General features: G+C 36.8%; 1 protein-coding gene across 1 annotated transcript in view; it reads left to right on the forward strand.

Moving 5' to 3' along the window:
* LOC136858676 (zwei Ig domain protein zig-8) overlaps positions 1-18,527 on the forward strand; it is a 784,418-nt gene that overhangs the window by 700,794 nt on the left and 65,097 nt on the right. The window contains exon 4 of the mRNA XM_068225726.1: positions 13,366-13,493. Within this exon, the coding sequence (XP_068081827.1) occupies positions 13,366-13,493 (128 nt within the window). The remainder of the gene's footprint in view (positions 1-13,365; positions 13,494-18,527) is intronic.

Here is an 18,527-nt window from a genome sequence, read left to right on the forward strand (position 1 = left end):
AACTATGAAAAGAAAGAGTGAGAGAATTTGAGATATGAATGATGGACTGTTTTTATGTGTATAGTGTAAAGTTTATGCGTAATATATTGCCGAGAGGATGGGTAGTGGCTTAGGTAGCAAAAGGTAAGGTTTAGATAAATAGTAAGAAGGAAGGAGTATTAAGGAGAGGTGGATGGACGTAATTGGGATGGTATGTACATAAAGGAAGGATAGAATGATTAAGTGTGTAGTATATGTCGATGTATTATATATAGCTACGTGTATATGTATGTATAAATGGAAATTTTATGAATTTTAAAATATAAGTATGAGAGTGGTTAAGAGAGGCTAAGTATAAAGAGGCTGTGGAAAAGTGCCTGCATTGTAAGCGAGAAAGTTACTGTTGACCAAGTAGTTAGAAAAAAAAAGGCATCCCAGGGAAGGTTGGTGGTAGTTCCTCACCAGGGAGGTATGTCGCGACCAGACATATTTAGTATTGAATTAGTATAGATTTAGTGTAGTTGAGTAGTTTAGTTAGGTGCTAATAACATGTAGAGGTAGCGTGTTGCATGTGGAGTTGGCTATCCGCCGATGTATGAGTTGCTACGTAGTGGATTTAGTATGTAGAGGTAGCGTATTTCATGTGGAGTTGGCTATCCGCCGATGTATGAGCTGCTACACAGTGGATTTAGTATGAATTTATCTATATATATTTAGTTGTAGTTAAGTAGTTAGTCCTGTCATGTACTATTTTCTTTATTTCCTTATACCGATGATTTGTACTATGGTGGGGCGATGAAGATGTAAGGATGTGTAATGAACACATTGACTGCTTAAGTAGAGCGAAAAGGTTCGAAGCTCCTGATTCGTATTCCTGTTCATTACTGACGTCCCAAATATATTAAACTATACTGCATATTTTGTTTCTGATGTTGGTACATTCCTTGATGGGCATCAGTAACTTGGGTCATTTTTTTACGTAAGTGTGTATAATCTGTCTTGTGCAGTATTCCCGTAGACACAGTAGTTTATTAGTATCTCGTGGCACTCGTGCACTTCGTTACACGTAGAAAGCTCAATAATACTCAAGAGCAACTTTCTGTGATAAATGTATGCTGCCAAAGGAATGGGCCGTGTTATATAGCATTATCAATGAACAGGTGAACCAGTCCACAGCGTTTGCCAAATTGAAATACCAAAATACCTTCAGCGAATCTCTAGTTCTGGCAAAGTGTCGTAACTGCAACTCGTTATCTACACAACTCGTACTGTATGGCCCCAACCATAAAAATATAAAAACTGACTTTACATGAGAAGTAAATCACGACTGTTTCAGCTCTTCTGAAAGACAACTTACACCTCCGTTAATTTGCTTTATGTTTCGTTCCCCTACTCATGGTTTCAAAGTACTTTATTCCATGGCCTATGATATTATTTATTTATCCTGGCATTTATTTATCCGGACAGTAACGTCTCTGAATGAATAGAGATTGAAATCATACCACATACTGTGTTTGTAACAGTTCACCTCGTCTACTGCCAACCATCGGGAAGAGATAAACGAATATTTTTTTGTTGATCACTTACATACCATACCTCCCTAATATCTAAAACATTGATCACAAAACTTTCTCCGGGTTTGATGATTAAATTAATTTCGACTTTCAGCAAATTTTGATCTGTTGAAAACTACAGGTGTCGATTTTCAGAAAGAGTTTACCGTTGGGTGAAGCAATGCTAACTTTTGCGTACTCGGACTTGTAGAAATTTGGCGGGAATTTTTGATTCTTCTAAGGATCTTGGAGGTAGCAGAAACTCTGGTATCAAAGTTTAAGTTTCTATGGGCCTTGTAAGTACTTCATTAATTCATGCCAAATTTTATTTTTATACCCATCTTTATATGTCCCTACAATTCGACTTATTATATGAATTACGAAAAAATACCTTTAAATCTGAAGCAATATGATATTTTAAACTATTCCTCTCACTGCAAATCTCTTGAGTTACCTCTGTGGTTATTATAGTCACTATTAAAGCCACAATCTCGTAATTCAAATCTTGCAGGTTATGTAGTGGTAATTGAAACTGAAAGATCTGACAGCATAAACGAAGTAATCTAGTAGGATGTGATTTTTAAATAAACTAAAGTATGTAGTGCAAGTACCTCCTCAATATGTACCTCTTGGAAATGTTTTTAAAAACGGACTTATTTGAAACACATCTTCAAGAATCTCAAGTTTTCAGGAAACGCTATTTTTTAATAAACGGATTTTCTAATCAAGTAGAGGGTTCATTTTTTGTACGTAGCACAACACTTCAAACAATATCTGCTTGTCATGGTGGCTAAAGTCCTAGTGCAAAGAATACCATCATAATTGGGGGAGGGGTCTTTGATTTATGTCACTTGGGAACCAAAGAGGGGTTCCAAATGCGAATGATGCAGAACGATGTAGACTAGGATAATTTATAGCGTTCAAAGTTTCAGACATAATGCTTAATTATAGATTTAATAAAATTGAAATTTAATTTAACCAAATATTTCGCAAATGTTGTAATTATTCACAATTTTTGAATTCCAAAATGCATAAATATAAATAGAAAATAAAAATGACTACAACGCAAAAACATAAATTATCATAATCTAACATATGTATGGTAACAAACATAAAGATTACTGACTCGAGTTATATCTCGTATTTTGGAACACACGAATTTTTTGGGGGAAATATTTGGAAGGACCTATTGGTCCATACATTTCACATCTTCAACTCAAAAGATAAAATTCAAGGATATCATTATTCATTTCGAGTTAATGGACGTAATGTTATTCTTTGTTTGTTTCAATATTCACCAGTTGAAGTAATAGAAAGCATTCTATCATAAAATGTCATGGGATTGGCAAGTTGTCCTTCACGTACACCAAGTTTATCAGGGAGGCTCTGAATGTTCTCGACTTTGCCTTCTTTCAATACATTGCCCAATGGTGCTTGTTTCACTTAAGGAAACGACCATTTCCTACCTATTTTCAGGAGGGTGTATTTGCACGCAGCGAAACCACGAGTGAAAGAGCAATGTTCCTCCACTCCCGTTGAGCGGCCACGTTACATCTGCGTACAGGACTATTGGTCATGTGGAATTGCGGAACTTTGGAAATAAATACATTTGAATGTCATTTAAGTCACGATATACTCCACTTTGGAAATAAATACGTTTCCACGTGATAAAAGTGCTATTGTGGGAATACTCTTGCATGTTCAGATTGAAGTTCAAAAAAAAAAAAAAGTGGAGTTACGTCAGTTTGGAAATAAACACTTTCATTGCCTCCCATTTCTTCACAATGTTCAGGTCCCTTCCAATCCTTCAGTACCATTAAATATGTTTTTTAATTTGAGGTTGAAATTGAAGTAATAACCAAGGGCAGACAAATATCAGTCGTTTGACTTAAACTATACGTGTAGGGTACAAGGAGAGAAAGATATACTGCAAAGCAATGGTAAGTAAAGTTACGCCTACCGTGATATGGCGTTGTCTCGTGCTCCCTGTTAATGTAAATGTGTATGTGTGTGTGTGTGTGTGTGTGTGTGTGTGTGTGTGTGTGTGTGTGTGTGTGTGTGTGTGTGATATGTGACTGTTGCCTAAATTGTTGTGCCCTAACTGAAAGAGGATGTCATCACTCAATAACGTGAATTGTGAGTGAGTGAATGAATAACCGCAGAGGAATGCTCCATGCACATCCACCTCAATGAATGATTTTTTCAATATTCCGCCAGGAGTAGTGAAAAGACCTGCATAGAGGAAAAGGTGGCGTGGGATTTAATCAAAAGCATAATACTGATTTTGAATGAATGAATTTCAGCTGCACGTAAACTATGGTCATCTGAGCGGTATGTATTCTTGTTCTTCTTCTTCCATCATTACTCTGACATCCTGAAGGGGTCGCTGGTGCGCATTGTGATGCACATGTAGACTTGGCGCACTTTAACGGCGAAATGCCGTTAATGACGATGACCGTATGTGGAGTGATAATTATATTCATTATTTCATTTCTCTGACGGTTGACAGTATAACGTGCTGCATGAATAATAATGTGTGTATTAAGGCAAATGAAACAAGCCGTTCTTTGAGCCGGATAAATTCACTAGACACAGCCAAAATCCTCGACGCGACTGGGAATCGATCCCGGCACTTTCTGAACCGAAGCCGCTACACTGATAATTATTCGTATAAGGAAATAGTACAATTTGTAGCCTATGTTAATAATAATAATAATAATAGTAATAATAATAATAATAATAATAATAATAATAATAATAATAATAATAGACTTAATAATAGTAATCGTATGGCCTCGGCCACTGTGTGCAGCGAATTTGATTTGACATCTGCCTGTGAGCAAATTTTGACGTCCTGTTTTCCTCTACCGGAGAATGGTGAGATAGAACTCTCATGAGGAATCTAAGGCTGATATTAATTAATTTGTCAGACAAACACCAAATTTTTCACTAGAGATCCTTAACATGCCGATATCGTTCGATATGGAATGCTAAATGGACTAATTTCCGCCCTTTAAAAATTCGGGTTTAATCGCGGGATCTTGGAATTAAGAGGATGACGCTTTACTAATTATCCACAGAGTTTCACTTCGGCCACATTTAGTAAAATGATAATAATAAGGCTGGGTAGCTCAGTCGGTTTAGTGCAACCCTTCTGAGCCCAAGGTGGCAGGATCGAACCTGACTCCTCCCGACGGTATTTGAAGGTGCATAGATAAATCATCCTCGTGTCGGTATTTCACTAAAACATAAATTAATTCCTGCGGGACAAAATTATCGCCCTTCAACGTCTCCAAAAACCACACAAATGTTGTTAGTGGGACGTAAATACAATATAATAATAATAATAATAATAATAATAATAATAATAATAATAATAATAATAATAATAATAATCGTATGTTGACACTGGGGATGCCTGGTTTAGGTCTTTCGAGGTGACGCCCAACGGTAAGCAGCATGTCAACGAGGACGGGGCCCTATCAGAAAGAAATATGATCCTAAAGACGGCATAAACCTTCACTCGGAGCCAGAGGAAATAATCAATTAAGTTTGAAATCCCCGAATACTGCCTGGAATTCAACCAGCGATCCCTTGGACCAGAGGGCAGCGTGCTAATGAGTTATCCACAGAGCCACACATCATTAAAATAATATTCATACAGTGGATTATGAAAATATATTTCATGATGTAGGACAAGCAATACGAGCCATACATATTTCCCTTTTACGGGCACTGCTGGTCGGTATGTACGCATATTAAACGAAAATTTCAAACAAATATTCCGTGGAGCCAGAGAATATGACACTGAACCGCACCGTGTCATATGTCAGCCGATATTTTTTTTTTTTTTTTTTTGAGGCGCATGTGTCGTGGGTGTGACGGGTGATGGAGCCAGTTAGTGGCACATCCTGTTGCGATGTTGGCTGGAGACACTTCATATCGCTTTCCTTCATTTCACATCAATCACTTTTCATTCTTAACAGCTTGTGCACCAAACGTCACAAATATTTTTAACTCAATATTTTACACGACACGTTCGAGATAAAATACACGCATTGTTTATAGTCAACTTAACTTGGATTCCTGAGGAAACAGACACTCACGTTTTGATTACTACTTTCCCCAAGAGAGTTATCCACACTGTTATAAGTCTATATAGTCGTTCAAAAGTCATTGTTGCATTTTATTGCAGTAAAATGTATTCTTATTTTGTTTTTGCTCTTGATTCACTTATGAGGTAAGAACATCGTTTTTATTTCTGAACTCTACGTGATAACTAATCTTATTTATTTATTTATTTATTTATTTATTTATTTATTTATTTATTTATTTATTTATTTATTTATTTATTTATTTATTGAAATTCCCTCACTGGCCGGTTGCTGTAAAGAATACAAAAACAATTGTTATAAAAATATGTAAAAATAAGAGTTTTGTCTGTATATTGCTCATAATTTAAAAAGAACGATATTTTTGTATCGATCGTGTCCACAGTAACAAGGAAATGCGCTTTTCAATTTTTCGCAATTTCTGTCTGTCTACATGTATGTATGCATGTATGTGTAAAGTATGTATGTATGTATGCATGTACGTACGTACGTACGTATGTATGTATGTATGTATGTATGTATGTATGTATGTATGTATGTATGTATGTATGTATGTACGAGCATCACGAGAAAATGGCTGAAGAGAATTTAATGTAACTAGATATGTAAAGTCGGGGAATGAGCCATTACACTCTAGGCTGTAAATTATTTAATTTACGCTGAGTGAAATTGTTTTTTTTGTTGTTGTTGCTATTTGCTTTACGTCGCACCGACACAGATAGGTCTTATGGCGACGTTGGGATAGGAAAGGCCTAGGGATGGGAAGGAAGCGGTCGTGGCCTTAATTAAGGTACACCCCCAGGATTTGCCTGGTGTGAAAATGGGTAACCACGGGAAACCATCTTGAGGGCTGCCGACAGTGGGCCTCGAACCCACTATCTCCCGATTACTGGATACTGGCCGCACTTAAGCGACTGCAGCTATCGAGCTCGGTAAATTGTAGTTTAGGGCAAGGCCTACAATATAATTCTCAAATATTTATGTTATTAGTGGCCCTATCGATAATTACTACGTGACTTAAAGTATGTATGATTAAATTTCAGATCATTTATGCCTTACAAATGTTTACCGTAGCGGCTATAATAATTGAGAAATTCATGAATTTCGACTTTTTTTTTATAAGTTCATATCAACGCCGGGCCACCAGAAAATGGGTGAACGGAATTTAATGAAAATCGTAACGTTAAGTCAGAAAATAAGGCATTAGAGTCTAGGCTACAAAATAATTTTATTCACGCTCCATAAAATGGTAATTTAGGGAAGGGGCTCAAAATTTAAGATACAAATACCTATATCGTTGGTCCTATCGAATATTACTATATAAGAGACGTTGTAGAGAATACAATTCCCGATCATTTATGTCTTGATAGAGTTTTGTCGTTTTGACTAGGATAACAGAATTCATGAATTGTGAAGATTATTATAAAAAAGAAAAAGATCGTAAAGGAACGACTCCTTGAAGAATAACGTTCGCATGAAGAAAAAGACTAGAGAGGGCCATGAAAGAAGAAATAACTCTCTTTACATTAGATGCCCTAACATCATAGAGTCGGAAGAAAACTAGGTGTGAAAGCCTACAATATCGAAGGCACATAAAAGTGACCAACAATAGGATTACACTGACCATTGTTTGTTGTAATGAAATGGCGTATGGCTTTTAGTGCCGGGAGATCCCAGGGCGGACTCGGCTCACCAGGTGCAGGTCTTTTGATTTGACTCCCGCAGGCAACCTGCGTGTCGTGATGGGGATGAAATGATGATGAAGACAACATATACACCCAGCCCACGTGCCAGCGGAATTAACCAGTGATGGTTAAAATTCCCGACCCTGCCTGGAATCGAACACTGGACCCCTGTGACCAAAGGCCAGCACGCTAACCAGTTAGCCATGGAGCCGGACATTGTTTGTTGTGATGTGCTTTGACACTTCTGCTGTCACTCATCTCCGATAGATTGGATTACTGCTGCGTCCCGAGTAAAACAGCCTGCATAAATATTGGCGGCAAGTAGCTGGGGAGTTAATAACTGCCTTCGTTTAAGCATGTCATTCCTCTGGTTCACAAATTTTCTGATAACTATTGGTACGTAACACACTGGTTCATCATAGTATTCCAGCTATTGAATTCCTACTCAGAGGCGCTGATTAGAATGAGTAGTATGCAAACTTAAAGGCATAGGGCAGAGGAGTGCTAACAGCTGCCTGCGGCCTTCTCAACCCGTAGGAAGTGCGGTCACATCAGCTAGTAGGAAAAAAATTATTAACGACCAACTTTTATAATTTTATGAAACCAATGAAATCTACTAACAAACTAACTAGAAAATGAACTATGAAATAGTATCTCATTACATGTTAATTAATTCTGTGTTATAAATTCCTAAATGAAGTTGTATACATTACTGAAAATTTATTATTATCCAACATGCATTTCTTCCTGTATAAACAACCTGAGGTATTTAACCTCACAATTGAATAAACAGGCCACAATAACCATAAAATATATACGAACAATAGTGAGGTATAATTTGCCCAACAACAGTGATGGAGTTCCAGGTCAGCCTAGATTTATATGGCAGAATATCAGGGTTCGCTAACCACGTAATAGATATATAACTTGAGATTAAGAATACATAACTCAAGAAGAGGTTTATTAACAGTGCTAACAATGGAAAATATTGTAGGTTTCTTTCGGAAATGCAGTTACTTGTGTTTAGTGATATAACTTAGCAGACCACTCTAGAAGAAAATCTCACCCTATATATTTCTTTGAAATTTAATTTTTTATCCTCATTCCATAATCTTAATATTATATCTGGCTCTTCCCTCTAATACCGTTGACCGCTCTGATAAGTACAATAAATCGTTGGTTGTGACTGGTTCGCGACTTTGGAATACACCTCCAGCTGATGTTAGGAACTGCTAGACGTAGCCTATACAAAATGTAAAACTGCATGAAGAGATTTCTTTCTGTGGCTGGTGATGTATGGTAAATAGCGAAGATAGGTGATTATGCTGTGAGACTGTCATTGTGAAATTAAAGTACGCAGTTATTTCCTAGAACTAATATTATCACTCACTATTATTATTATTATTATTATTATTATTATTATTATTATTATTATTATTATTATTATTATTATCATTATTATTATTATTAATATCATTAAAATATCGTGTATATGTGTTAAGTTTATCTTTCGATTCGTGTACATTGAATTTAAGTGGTCACTGTTTGCCGCCATACTTGTTTCATGATATATTATTATGTATTATGTATTATGTATCCTTTGTGATGTATTGTTACCCACAACGTTAATTAAGACCACGGTCGCTTCCTTCAGACCCCTAGCCTTATGCTCTCCCTTCGTCGCCATAAGCATTTACCTGGTACGAAAATGGGAAATCACGGAAAACATTTTCAGGGCTGCCGACAGTGTTGTTCTAAACCACTATCTTTCGAATGCAAGCTGATAGCTATATGACTCAAGCTGGACAACCACTTGCTCGGACCATAGAAAACTACTTCTTGTGTGACATAGTATGAGATTTTCATCCGTCTCTTCCCATTTATGTTAACTGAAGCTGGATATTCCCAAATTTTCTCTAAAACTAGTCCTGCAGATGTGACTGTGCCGGAAGTCTCTTCCTGGTAAATTAGCTGATGGGGAAACACAAACTTGGAAACACAATTGTGAAGAAAAGTGAGTTTCAGTTACACTCGTGGTCATCTAAACAGTGAACCTCGATTAATTCACAATCCATTTTTAGACCATCCTGACTTACAGGTCAGGAAAGCTTTGTTCTTAAACCTAGTTTCGTTCCACAACAAATATACATACCAAAATAATCAATAAGCATCCATGGCATAGTAAAATCGAAATATTAAAACGATATTTCATGATGTATATTGTACAGGAAGCTTTTGACTAAGATCCACTAAGCCCCTTAAATTAAGATAAAATTTACGTTAAAAGAAGTTCTTGAGCATCACAGTGACATTGCTCACCGAACGATATATACTGATAGTAAATTCATAGTTCTAGTAGTCTTTAAATCGCAATGGGAAAATATTCGGAACCGTGTAGAAATACAAGATAGCTTTTTGTAGCGTATGTAACCCTCCCTGACTAGATGTATAACAGTGTTTCCGGGAACATGCAAAACACCTTTTGCAATCTCTGTTACACTAACTTAATTAATTTAAGAAAAATGTCCAAGAATATTGATTGTATAAAGTGACATCAGCCTCTTCGAACAGAAAATTACATTGTACGAATATCATTACGAGATCTCTAGTGTCGAATGATTAAGTTTAACCGTTTAGGAATGCTGTGATACGGTTTAAGATGTCCCTTTAAGATGTGCCTTGTTCACTACCGTTTGAGCAATGACGGGCAGATCGCAGAACTTCAATTGCCATCGAAGCTCTCCACAACGAGACAAAAACCTCATCACATTTCATAGCGTACTGAATTAATGATGGAACTTGGCACAAATCAAGAAACTACTGTATATTACAATATCCCAATATTGCTAAATCGTCACTGAGGCCCGATGTGCTTTTAAAAGACACTGTTTAAAATCGATTATTCCGCGAAAACTTAATCAAAATAAATAATAATCGAGTATATGTGTGTTGTGTTCCAAATTTTTAGAAATCCATTTACCTTGGTGTGTTATGCTTCTCACTTCAATGTCACCCACCAAAGCACTGTCTGAAAAGTACTCATATTTATGAGATTTGACCAAGCGAGAAATCGTCACCGTTTGGGAAAAAGTTATATCTCAGAATGAAATGAAATGTCGTATGGCTTTTAGTGCCGGGATATCCCAGGACGGGTTCGGCTCGCCAGGTGCAGGTCTTTCTATTTGTCTCCCGTAGGCGACCTGCGCGTCGTGATGAGGATGAACTGATGATGAAGGCAACGCATACACCGAGCCCCCGTGCCATTTGAATTAACCAATTAAGGTTAAAATCACAGACCCGGCCGGGAATCGAACCCGGGACCCTCTGAACAGAAAGCCAGTACGCTGACCGTTCAGCCAACGAATTGGATATATCTCAGAATGATTTTCTAATAACTGATATCAATTCTTCTAATAATTGAATCGATTATTTCAGAAAGCAGTCAAGTGCCAAAAAATGAAAAAAATGAGTTGTTGGCAGAACATGTTACTAGGAGGGTATACGCACATTTTCGTACTGAAACCAGTCAAGAAACGTCCTCCTATAATGGTCAGGCAGTACGTTGAATTTCGTATTTAGTTCAGAAACCAGTTAAGTTACACCACTTGGCTGGTTTTTGCAATAAACTGCTGGTACATTTTGTGATGTGCCGCATCTTTTCGCTTGGCGCTGCTGCTCTGAATCCAGAACAGCCAGCTGTTATTGTTGTGTTTCTAGAATCGCATGTTCGTAGTTTTGTGAACAACTGATTGAAAACGTGTTTCTCTTGTTTAGTGCAGGTTTTCTATAATCGTAGTGATATGTCTGAAAGTTCAGGAGACGACCCTGTATCTAAAAGGAAACGAGGAGTGGTAGACAAACAAACTCACATGCGTAATATTATTCGGAATGCAAGGGTAAAAGGAGAAGGTTCTATTTCTTACCTGGGCAAGGAAGTACCTGCCCTGAGCTCTACATTATTCTTTGTTATTGTTTGTTTGAGGTGCCCATCAATATCAAGAATATACCAAACCAAACCCCATGGCACTACAGCCCTTGAAGGGCCTTGGCCTACCAAGCGACCGCTGCTCATCTCGAAGGCCTGCAGATTACGAGGTGTCGTGTGGTCAGCACGACGAATCCTCTCGGCCGCTATGCTTGGCTTTCTAGACCGGGGCCGCTATCTCACCGTCAGATAGCTCCTCAATTCTAATCACGTAGGCTGAGTGGACCTCGAACCAGCCCTCAGGTCCAGGTAAAAATCCCTGACCTGGCCGGGAATCGAACCCGGGGCCTCCGAGTAAGAAGCAGGCACGCTACCCCTACACCACAGGGCCGGCTTTCAAGAATATGCGTGATCTAAATGCTTTAAAACCTTACGTGATGAGATATGAACACTTTAATGACAGCATTTTACAAAGGTCTACAACAGAGACAGAATGTTTTGTGGAGTTTCTTTGTGAGGATTGATTACCTCATGTCATGAGCAACATTGATGATTTCATCCTTTTAATAATTATATTTGTATCAGCAATGCACATTAGTTTAAACCTTCTAAAATATTTTCTATTTCCACAAATATGGGTTTTATGACAACATCCTTTTAAAATTCAAGAATTATCCCATAAAAACATGTTTGCAACACTCGTTTATTTCAGAAACCAGTCAAGTGGAATTATTTTCGGATTTTTTTACAGCAAAGTTAATAAGCAGAAAATATTTTTCCTTAGATAGAAAGTATTAAAAGATATAATACTTTCAAGCTAAAATATTAAAATCCCTACCATAACATTTTATCTGATGCTAGACAGTTTTTTTTTTCATTTTCCCAAAAATGACAGACTTGGCGCTTGACTGGTTTCTGAAATAATCGATTCAATTTTCGTTGTGTTCAAGTTCGTATGCTAACCTGTAAAGGAAAATGAACCCTAGGTTCATTATGCTGTAGGGGTACGTAAATACGTCATGCAAACATACTTTAGTAGAGTACGGTACGGTTCATTTTCCTTTATAAGCCAGCAAAGGAAAATGAACACAACGAATATTGTTCTGACGGACTAAATATCCAAATGTGGTTGGGAAGCGTGACCAGTCTTAAGGAGAATACTGGATGGGAAGAGTATTGTGCGATATAATCTTTTGCCCGAACAGCGACGGAAGTTCTGGGCCTCAAGAGGTTAAGATATATTGGTTACGCTGTTGTCGAGATGGTGGTGGTGGCGGCGGCGATAATTGCTCTTGGAGAAAAAACGTAACGATCAGCCAATTCACAGTTATTACTCTGTGGATCTGTGGTAGTATGTCCCCTCTAGATTCGAAGCCAGTGGCTTCAAATCCACATTAAAATTCCAATCAATCTAGTGACGTCGATGCGAAAAGGAAACAATATTCGTCTTATTTAGCGTAAAGGACATGAGATAAATAGAATAAATATTACAACTTTACTCATTTGAGTGAGAGTTATGAAACCCAAAACGATTAAAAAATTACTATCATACTTTAACCTATCATCATCGGTAAAAACTGACGGGGTACTGTTCGAATTACGAAGGTTCGTTTCTATTCTAAGATATCACATAAACAGTAATGTTAATGTCTTGGCATGCATTGTCTTCAGATACAGCCTCCACTTCGAGGAATAGTTTATTAATTTACTGATTAATCTGTATTGGTCTTCACAACAAGTACCTTTATACATCGTAATAGTTAAACTACACAAATTATTCTTTCCTTATTGGCACAGTGACAGCCGAGATGGCAACTGATCCAAATGCCCGATAAATGTAGCTGAGGCTATAGGATTGTTATATTATTATTATTATTATTATTATTATTATTATTATTATTATTATTATTATTTCACCCTTGATTTAAATGTCCAAATTACACGTCAATTTACCTTTCTCCTTTGAATACAGATAACCATTTGATTTTGACTTTGACAATAACTGGAAAACTTAATGTCTGATACTTTTCCTTGTATTTACCAAGCTGTTAATAATATATATATTCAGGTGTTTCATTACTAGAATAATTGATTTTACATGTGTGTTTCAGAGCCGGTGACGGAGATTCTGGGAGGCACAGATCTATTCATCAACAAAGGCAGCACTATAAACCTCACTTGCCTCGTGAGGTTTGCTCCGGAGCCTCCGCCCATCATGCTCTGGAGCCACAACAGAGAGGTCAGTTTTCTTAGTGTTCAAGCGAACGTGTTGCACTGCATGTAGTAGTAGCAGCACCGTGTCAGGACAGTATGGTCGTAAATAGAAAGTGTGGGTTCTCAAGAACGTTGGTATCTACTCGATGCTCTCCAATGGAAAGTAAATAAACAAACATTGGACCAAATATTGAATCTAGTGATAATTTCCATGAATTAATTAAAACATGTGTGAATTCCATTGAATTCGTACTCTCTTGAAATGGTGTTTTGGTACATCTACGGTCTAGTTCTAACACCAAGGATCTGACAATCTCTTCCTATCCATCAACCTATCAACCTAGTGACATCGATGCGAAAACGAAACAATATTCGTCTTATTTAGCGTAAAGGACATGAGATAAATAGAATAAATATTACAACATTACTCATTTGAGAGAGTTATGAATCCCATAACGATTAAAAATTACTATCTTATGAATGGTCACGCCTCTCAGGCACATATGGATATGCAGTCCATTAGAACAATTTTCCTTGGGTTCGTTTTCCTATGCTTGCCTGTAAAGGAAAATGAACCTTAAATACATTATTCTGCAGGAGAGCGTAAGTACGTCACACAAACAACATTCCTAGAGTACCGTACTCTAGCATTCATTTTCCTTTACACATTAAGGGAAATAAAGGAGAGGAACAGCATTGTCAGATACGTGGTATTAGAACTAGGTCGTCGATATTTTACAATACAACCTGCAAAAAATCCATTATTTATATTGTTGCTTTGTTTAGAGCGAAATACAGCAGTATATCATGAAATAATTTTGTAACAACCTACATTATACTTCTTGACGTCAGAAGTAAACTGTTGTAAGGAACATTTCACTAACTTTACAGGAGAGCAGGAAAGAAGTTGCTGAGGCGCATATTTTGTTGACGTTGGGGCAAGTCAAACCGAGAGATTTGACCATAGTAAACTATCATAAGAGTCAATATGATAAGGAATGTGGTGGACGATATCAGATTGAACTGTTGTATGATCACTTACCTTGTTTACGGCTTAGTTCTCCTAGCACATATTATAATACCTCATAGCATTTTTTCGTTCCTGCGAAACATACAGATACACTAGCGTACCCATAAAAAGACACTACCAAATAAAATCACATATGACAATAAACTCAAAATCTTCTCTTTTTTTGTTTGCATTTACTATAGTTTTCCTCTGGCGTCCAGATTTATGTTATGAATTAAAAAGATAAATGTTACGATTGAGCTGTCAGAGCAGGATTTGTGTGTTAGTGCATATCTGAGAAAACTTTAACGCTCATTTTCCGTGATTTACATTTTCAGATCACTTTCCATCATCACTTCTGAGCTATGTAGGTAGTACTGTATATCTTACTGATTTTTGCCTCTATTCTTATGTATAAAATGTAAGAAACTGGCCTGAATCGCATGGCTTCAGTTGATCGTTGTTTTAACAATAATTATCTGTATTAACAAAATCGAAGTTACGCAAACTTACGCATAATTAAAACTAGAATTTTTGTAAATATATTTCTCAGAATGATCCGTTTTATATCACTCCTAGTAATGAAATGTGCTTATACATTTGTTAAAATCTTGTATAGTTATACAGTGAATAAACCCTGTATAAGCGTTTTACATTTTTCTTACTAATAAACTATGTATACGCATTGTATTACTATACAGCACGTATACACTCGGTCCAAGGCGTAGGAATCTCTTCCTGCAGTTCACTGACGTATTTCGCACGTTCACCGCCTTTATGATCGCTTGTGCTGGTTACCTATGAGAAAAGTTTTCCGGAAAGTCGCACAGTAGCACGGCATATCGAAAAGGCAGTGGCAACACTAAGTGAGATAGCTGGAAATTGGCTTATACTGCTATCAACATTTCTTCAGCTTTCTTGTGTAATGAACACCAAAAAATAAATGGAAATGCTTAAGAAAAAGATCAGTAGCTCCTAACTGGGGTAGTACGGAAAACGTGAGCAATGGTAATTGAATCGGCGAGTTGAAAACGGTACACATTCCAAAATCCTTACTTTTCAGGAGGAATGAAAAACTGTTTTGTAGCTTAAAAGAAAGGTTTGATAAAAAAAAATTCTATTAGGCATTTATACATCATATTTCTGCGTATTCAACTACAAAGTATGGAAATCATATTAGTTCGGTTTTCAAGTTATACCATTTTTTATGTCAAGGAATATGTCCCTCTTTATACTCAAATTTGAGAAAGATCTAGGATCTTTGTAGAGGCAGATAATGTATAATAAACTCTCAATTTAAAGTATATTAATCAGTAACACATTATTACACAAACATACGCCCAACCATCATTTCTTTTATAGTTATTCATTGTCATTCCGTGAGACAGCTGGAAATTGACTTATATTGATATCAACATTTCTCCTGCTTGCTTGTGTAATGGACGCCAGAAAATAAATGGAAAAGCTTATGAAAATATCAAAAGCTCCTAACTGGGGTAGTACGGAAAATGTAAGCAATTGTAATTGAATCGGCGAGTTGAAAAGTGTACACATTCCAAAATCCTTACTTTTCAGGAGTGATGAAAAACTGTTTTGTAGCTTAAAAGAAAGGTTTGATCAAAAATGTTTCTATTAGGCATTTATACATCATATTTCTGCGTATTCAACTACAAAGTATGGAAATCATATTAGGTGTGGTTTTCAAGTTATGCCACTTTTTATCTCGTTTTATACGGTAGGTACTCAATTGAGTAAGATCTTTGTAGGGGCAGATCGTGTATAATAAACTCGCAATATCAAAAGTCTATTAAGCTGTAACATATTATTACACAAAAATACGCCCAACCATAATTTCTTTTATAGTTATTCATTGTCATTCCGTCTCTTTAAAGTGTTTTACTCTACGAAGATGTCTAGCCTCCATAACCTCTGAATGGTGTATGTCTTCTATGTTTAAAATATGGTGAAGATCATCAACGTTATCGTTCATTCTTTCAACGTGTGTTCAATGTTAAATGGATAAGTCGAATATTTCACCACAATTATATTACTATAGGCAATATACCACGAAAATAAACTGCTCACTCGTTTCTTTTCCCGCTACTCGCTGCTATACAACGCTTATACAAGGGTCCTGGTATATATAAGCAATTCAGTGAATAACTATAACATATGTATACACAGGAGGCTTATACACGGTTTATTAGTAAGGAATTTCACTTAAACGGCGTATAAACCTTGCATAAAAGTTATACACCGTTTATTAGTACGACGGTTTGTCTTTAGAATCCTCAGTAAAGGATCAGAACACAAATATATTAATAGAGCAAATGGACTGCCTATGCAGAACACGATGATTGCCGAAAGGTTAACAGCTGTCATTTAAATTAATCAGCGAGTTTGATAGCGCTTAATTAATTTCCAAAATAGGCCTATGTGATCCATTGTAAGCACGCACTATTTTAAATTTACAAAGTTTCCTTGCTGTAAGTTTAATATAAAAGGATACTAAAAGTATTTATCGTACTGTAAAATTAAGGTTGTAAGATAATATTAACCCCCTTCAGTTACTCAGTTATATCATGTAATATTGTCTAAAGGCACGCTTGCCATAACTACTCATTACTTTTAAATTATTCCCGTTGAATGTAAATCCATTTAGTAGTATTTGCATTTAGTGCAAATTTCCCTGTCATAAAGACTTACAGATAATTTCACTTACAGAATAATTTAAGTACCCAAAAGAAATGGTCCAGTTTCGTTGAAATTTTGTACACGTTCATACCATCAATGATTATTGGTATAAAGTACTAGTGACTAGTGATGCCTGTGCACTTAGTTAACTGTCCAAATCATAACTAGACTTGTTTGAAGGATCAATGATATATTCGTACAGTTGATGGAATTGACCTCAATATTAATAAGCAAATGCGAGGTCCATTGCGTTCTTCAAGTTAAAGGATCAAAATTCATTCAATCATCAACTTGTTCCTTTACTACAGTTCTGTCAAACAATTGTAATATAACACGTAGTTGTTCTTAGACATATCTCACCTCCAAGGAGTTCTGGGAACTTTCTATATTTATATGGACTTTCGGGTTTTGCTCCAAGTTTCAAGTTTATAGAGCATCTGACGTGCCCCCTTAATGTCCGTATGTGTAATTTCATATACATAATATGATTTTTAACCTGTATAGATTACCTTCTTAACAATTCTATAATTTTCAAGAACATTGAATATCTCTAAGTCTCTTCAGTATTACAAGCGTTTCACCCGAGTGTTGCAGTGGGCTCAACAGTTGAATTGCCTCACGTTCCAAGACGCTGGCGGCTAGTGCACCGTTGACTCACCAATGCAAGATCTTTGATGGATGGTGCACTAGGGGAAGATTGTACCTTCACAAATGCGTCGTCCTACAAAGGAGGCTTGTAGTGGTGCTCAACAGTGCAGTAATCACCAGCGTCTTAGAAAGGTGTGGCAGTCCAAATGATGAGCCCACTGCCACACTGGTAGCGAACATTGCTAGTTTCACGATGCAAAGGAGTAAAGAGGTTGAATGTTTTAACATTTTTGAATCGATGAAATTAAATTATAATTCCTTTCTGGGAACGTAATCTTTCTAAATACAGAAATGGATGTATGTATGTGTGTAAATGGCACATCTGCTCCTAAAGCACTGGAGCAATTTCAACCAAACTTGGTACACATACGACTAACTATCTGGAGACGAGCACTGTGTGGGTAAGCCATCCCTAGCACACCTGTAAGTGGGGTTCAGGGGTGTTAGTTACAAAAATAATCGAAAATATAGTCGAATCCATATTTTTCGGGGTGGCTGAGATAAATAGGGACACTCCTGATTTTTTATAAAGTCCAAGTTCAGACCCCTTTTCGGTAGGGGTCAAGGGAGGAGTGATATATCAAAATAATTAAAAATAGTGTCAATCGATAGATTTTGGGGTCGCTGATATGAATTGTGAAACTCCGGATATTTTGGGTGTTCAAGTTAGGCTCCCTTAGGGGTGGCGGCGTACAAATGCTATCTAGG

Source organism: Anabrus simplex, chromosome 1, assembly GCF_040414725.1.
Source record: "Anabrus simplex isolate iqAnaSimp1 chromosome 1, ASM4041472v1, whole genome shotgun sequence".
NCBI lineage: Eukaryota > Metazoa > Arthropoda > Insecta > Orthoptera > Tettigoniidae > Anabrus > Anabrus simplex.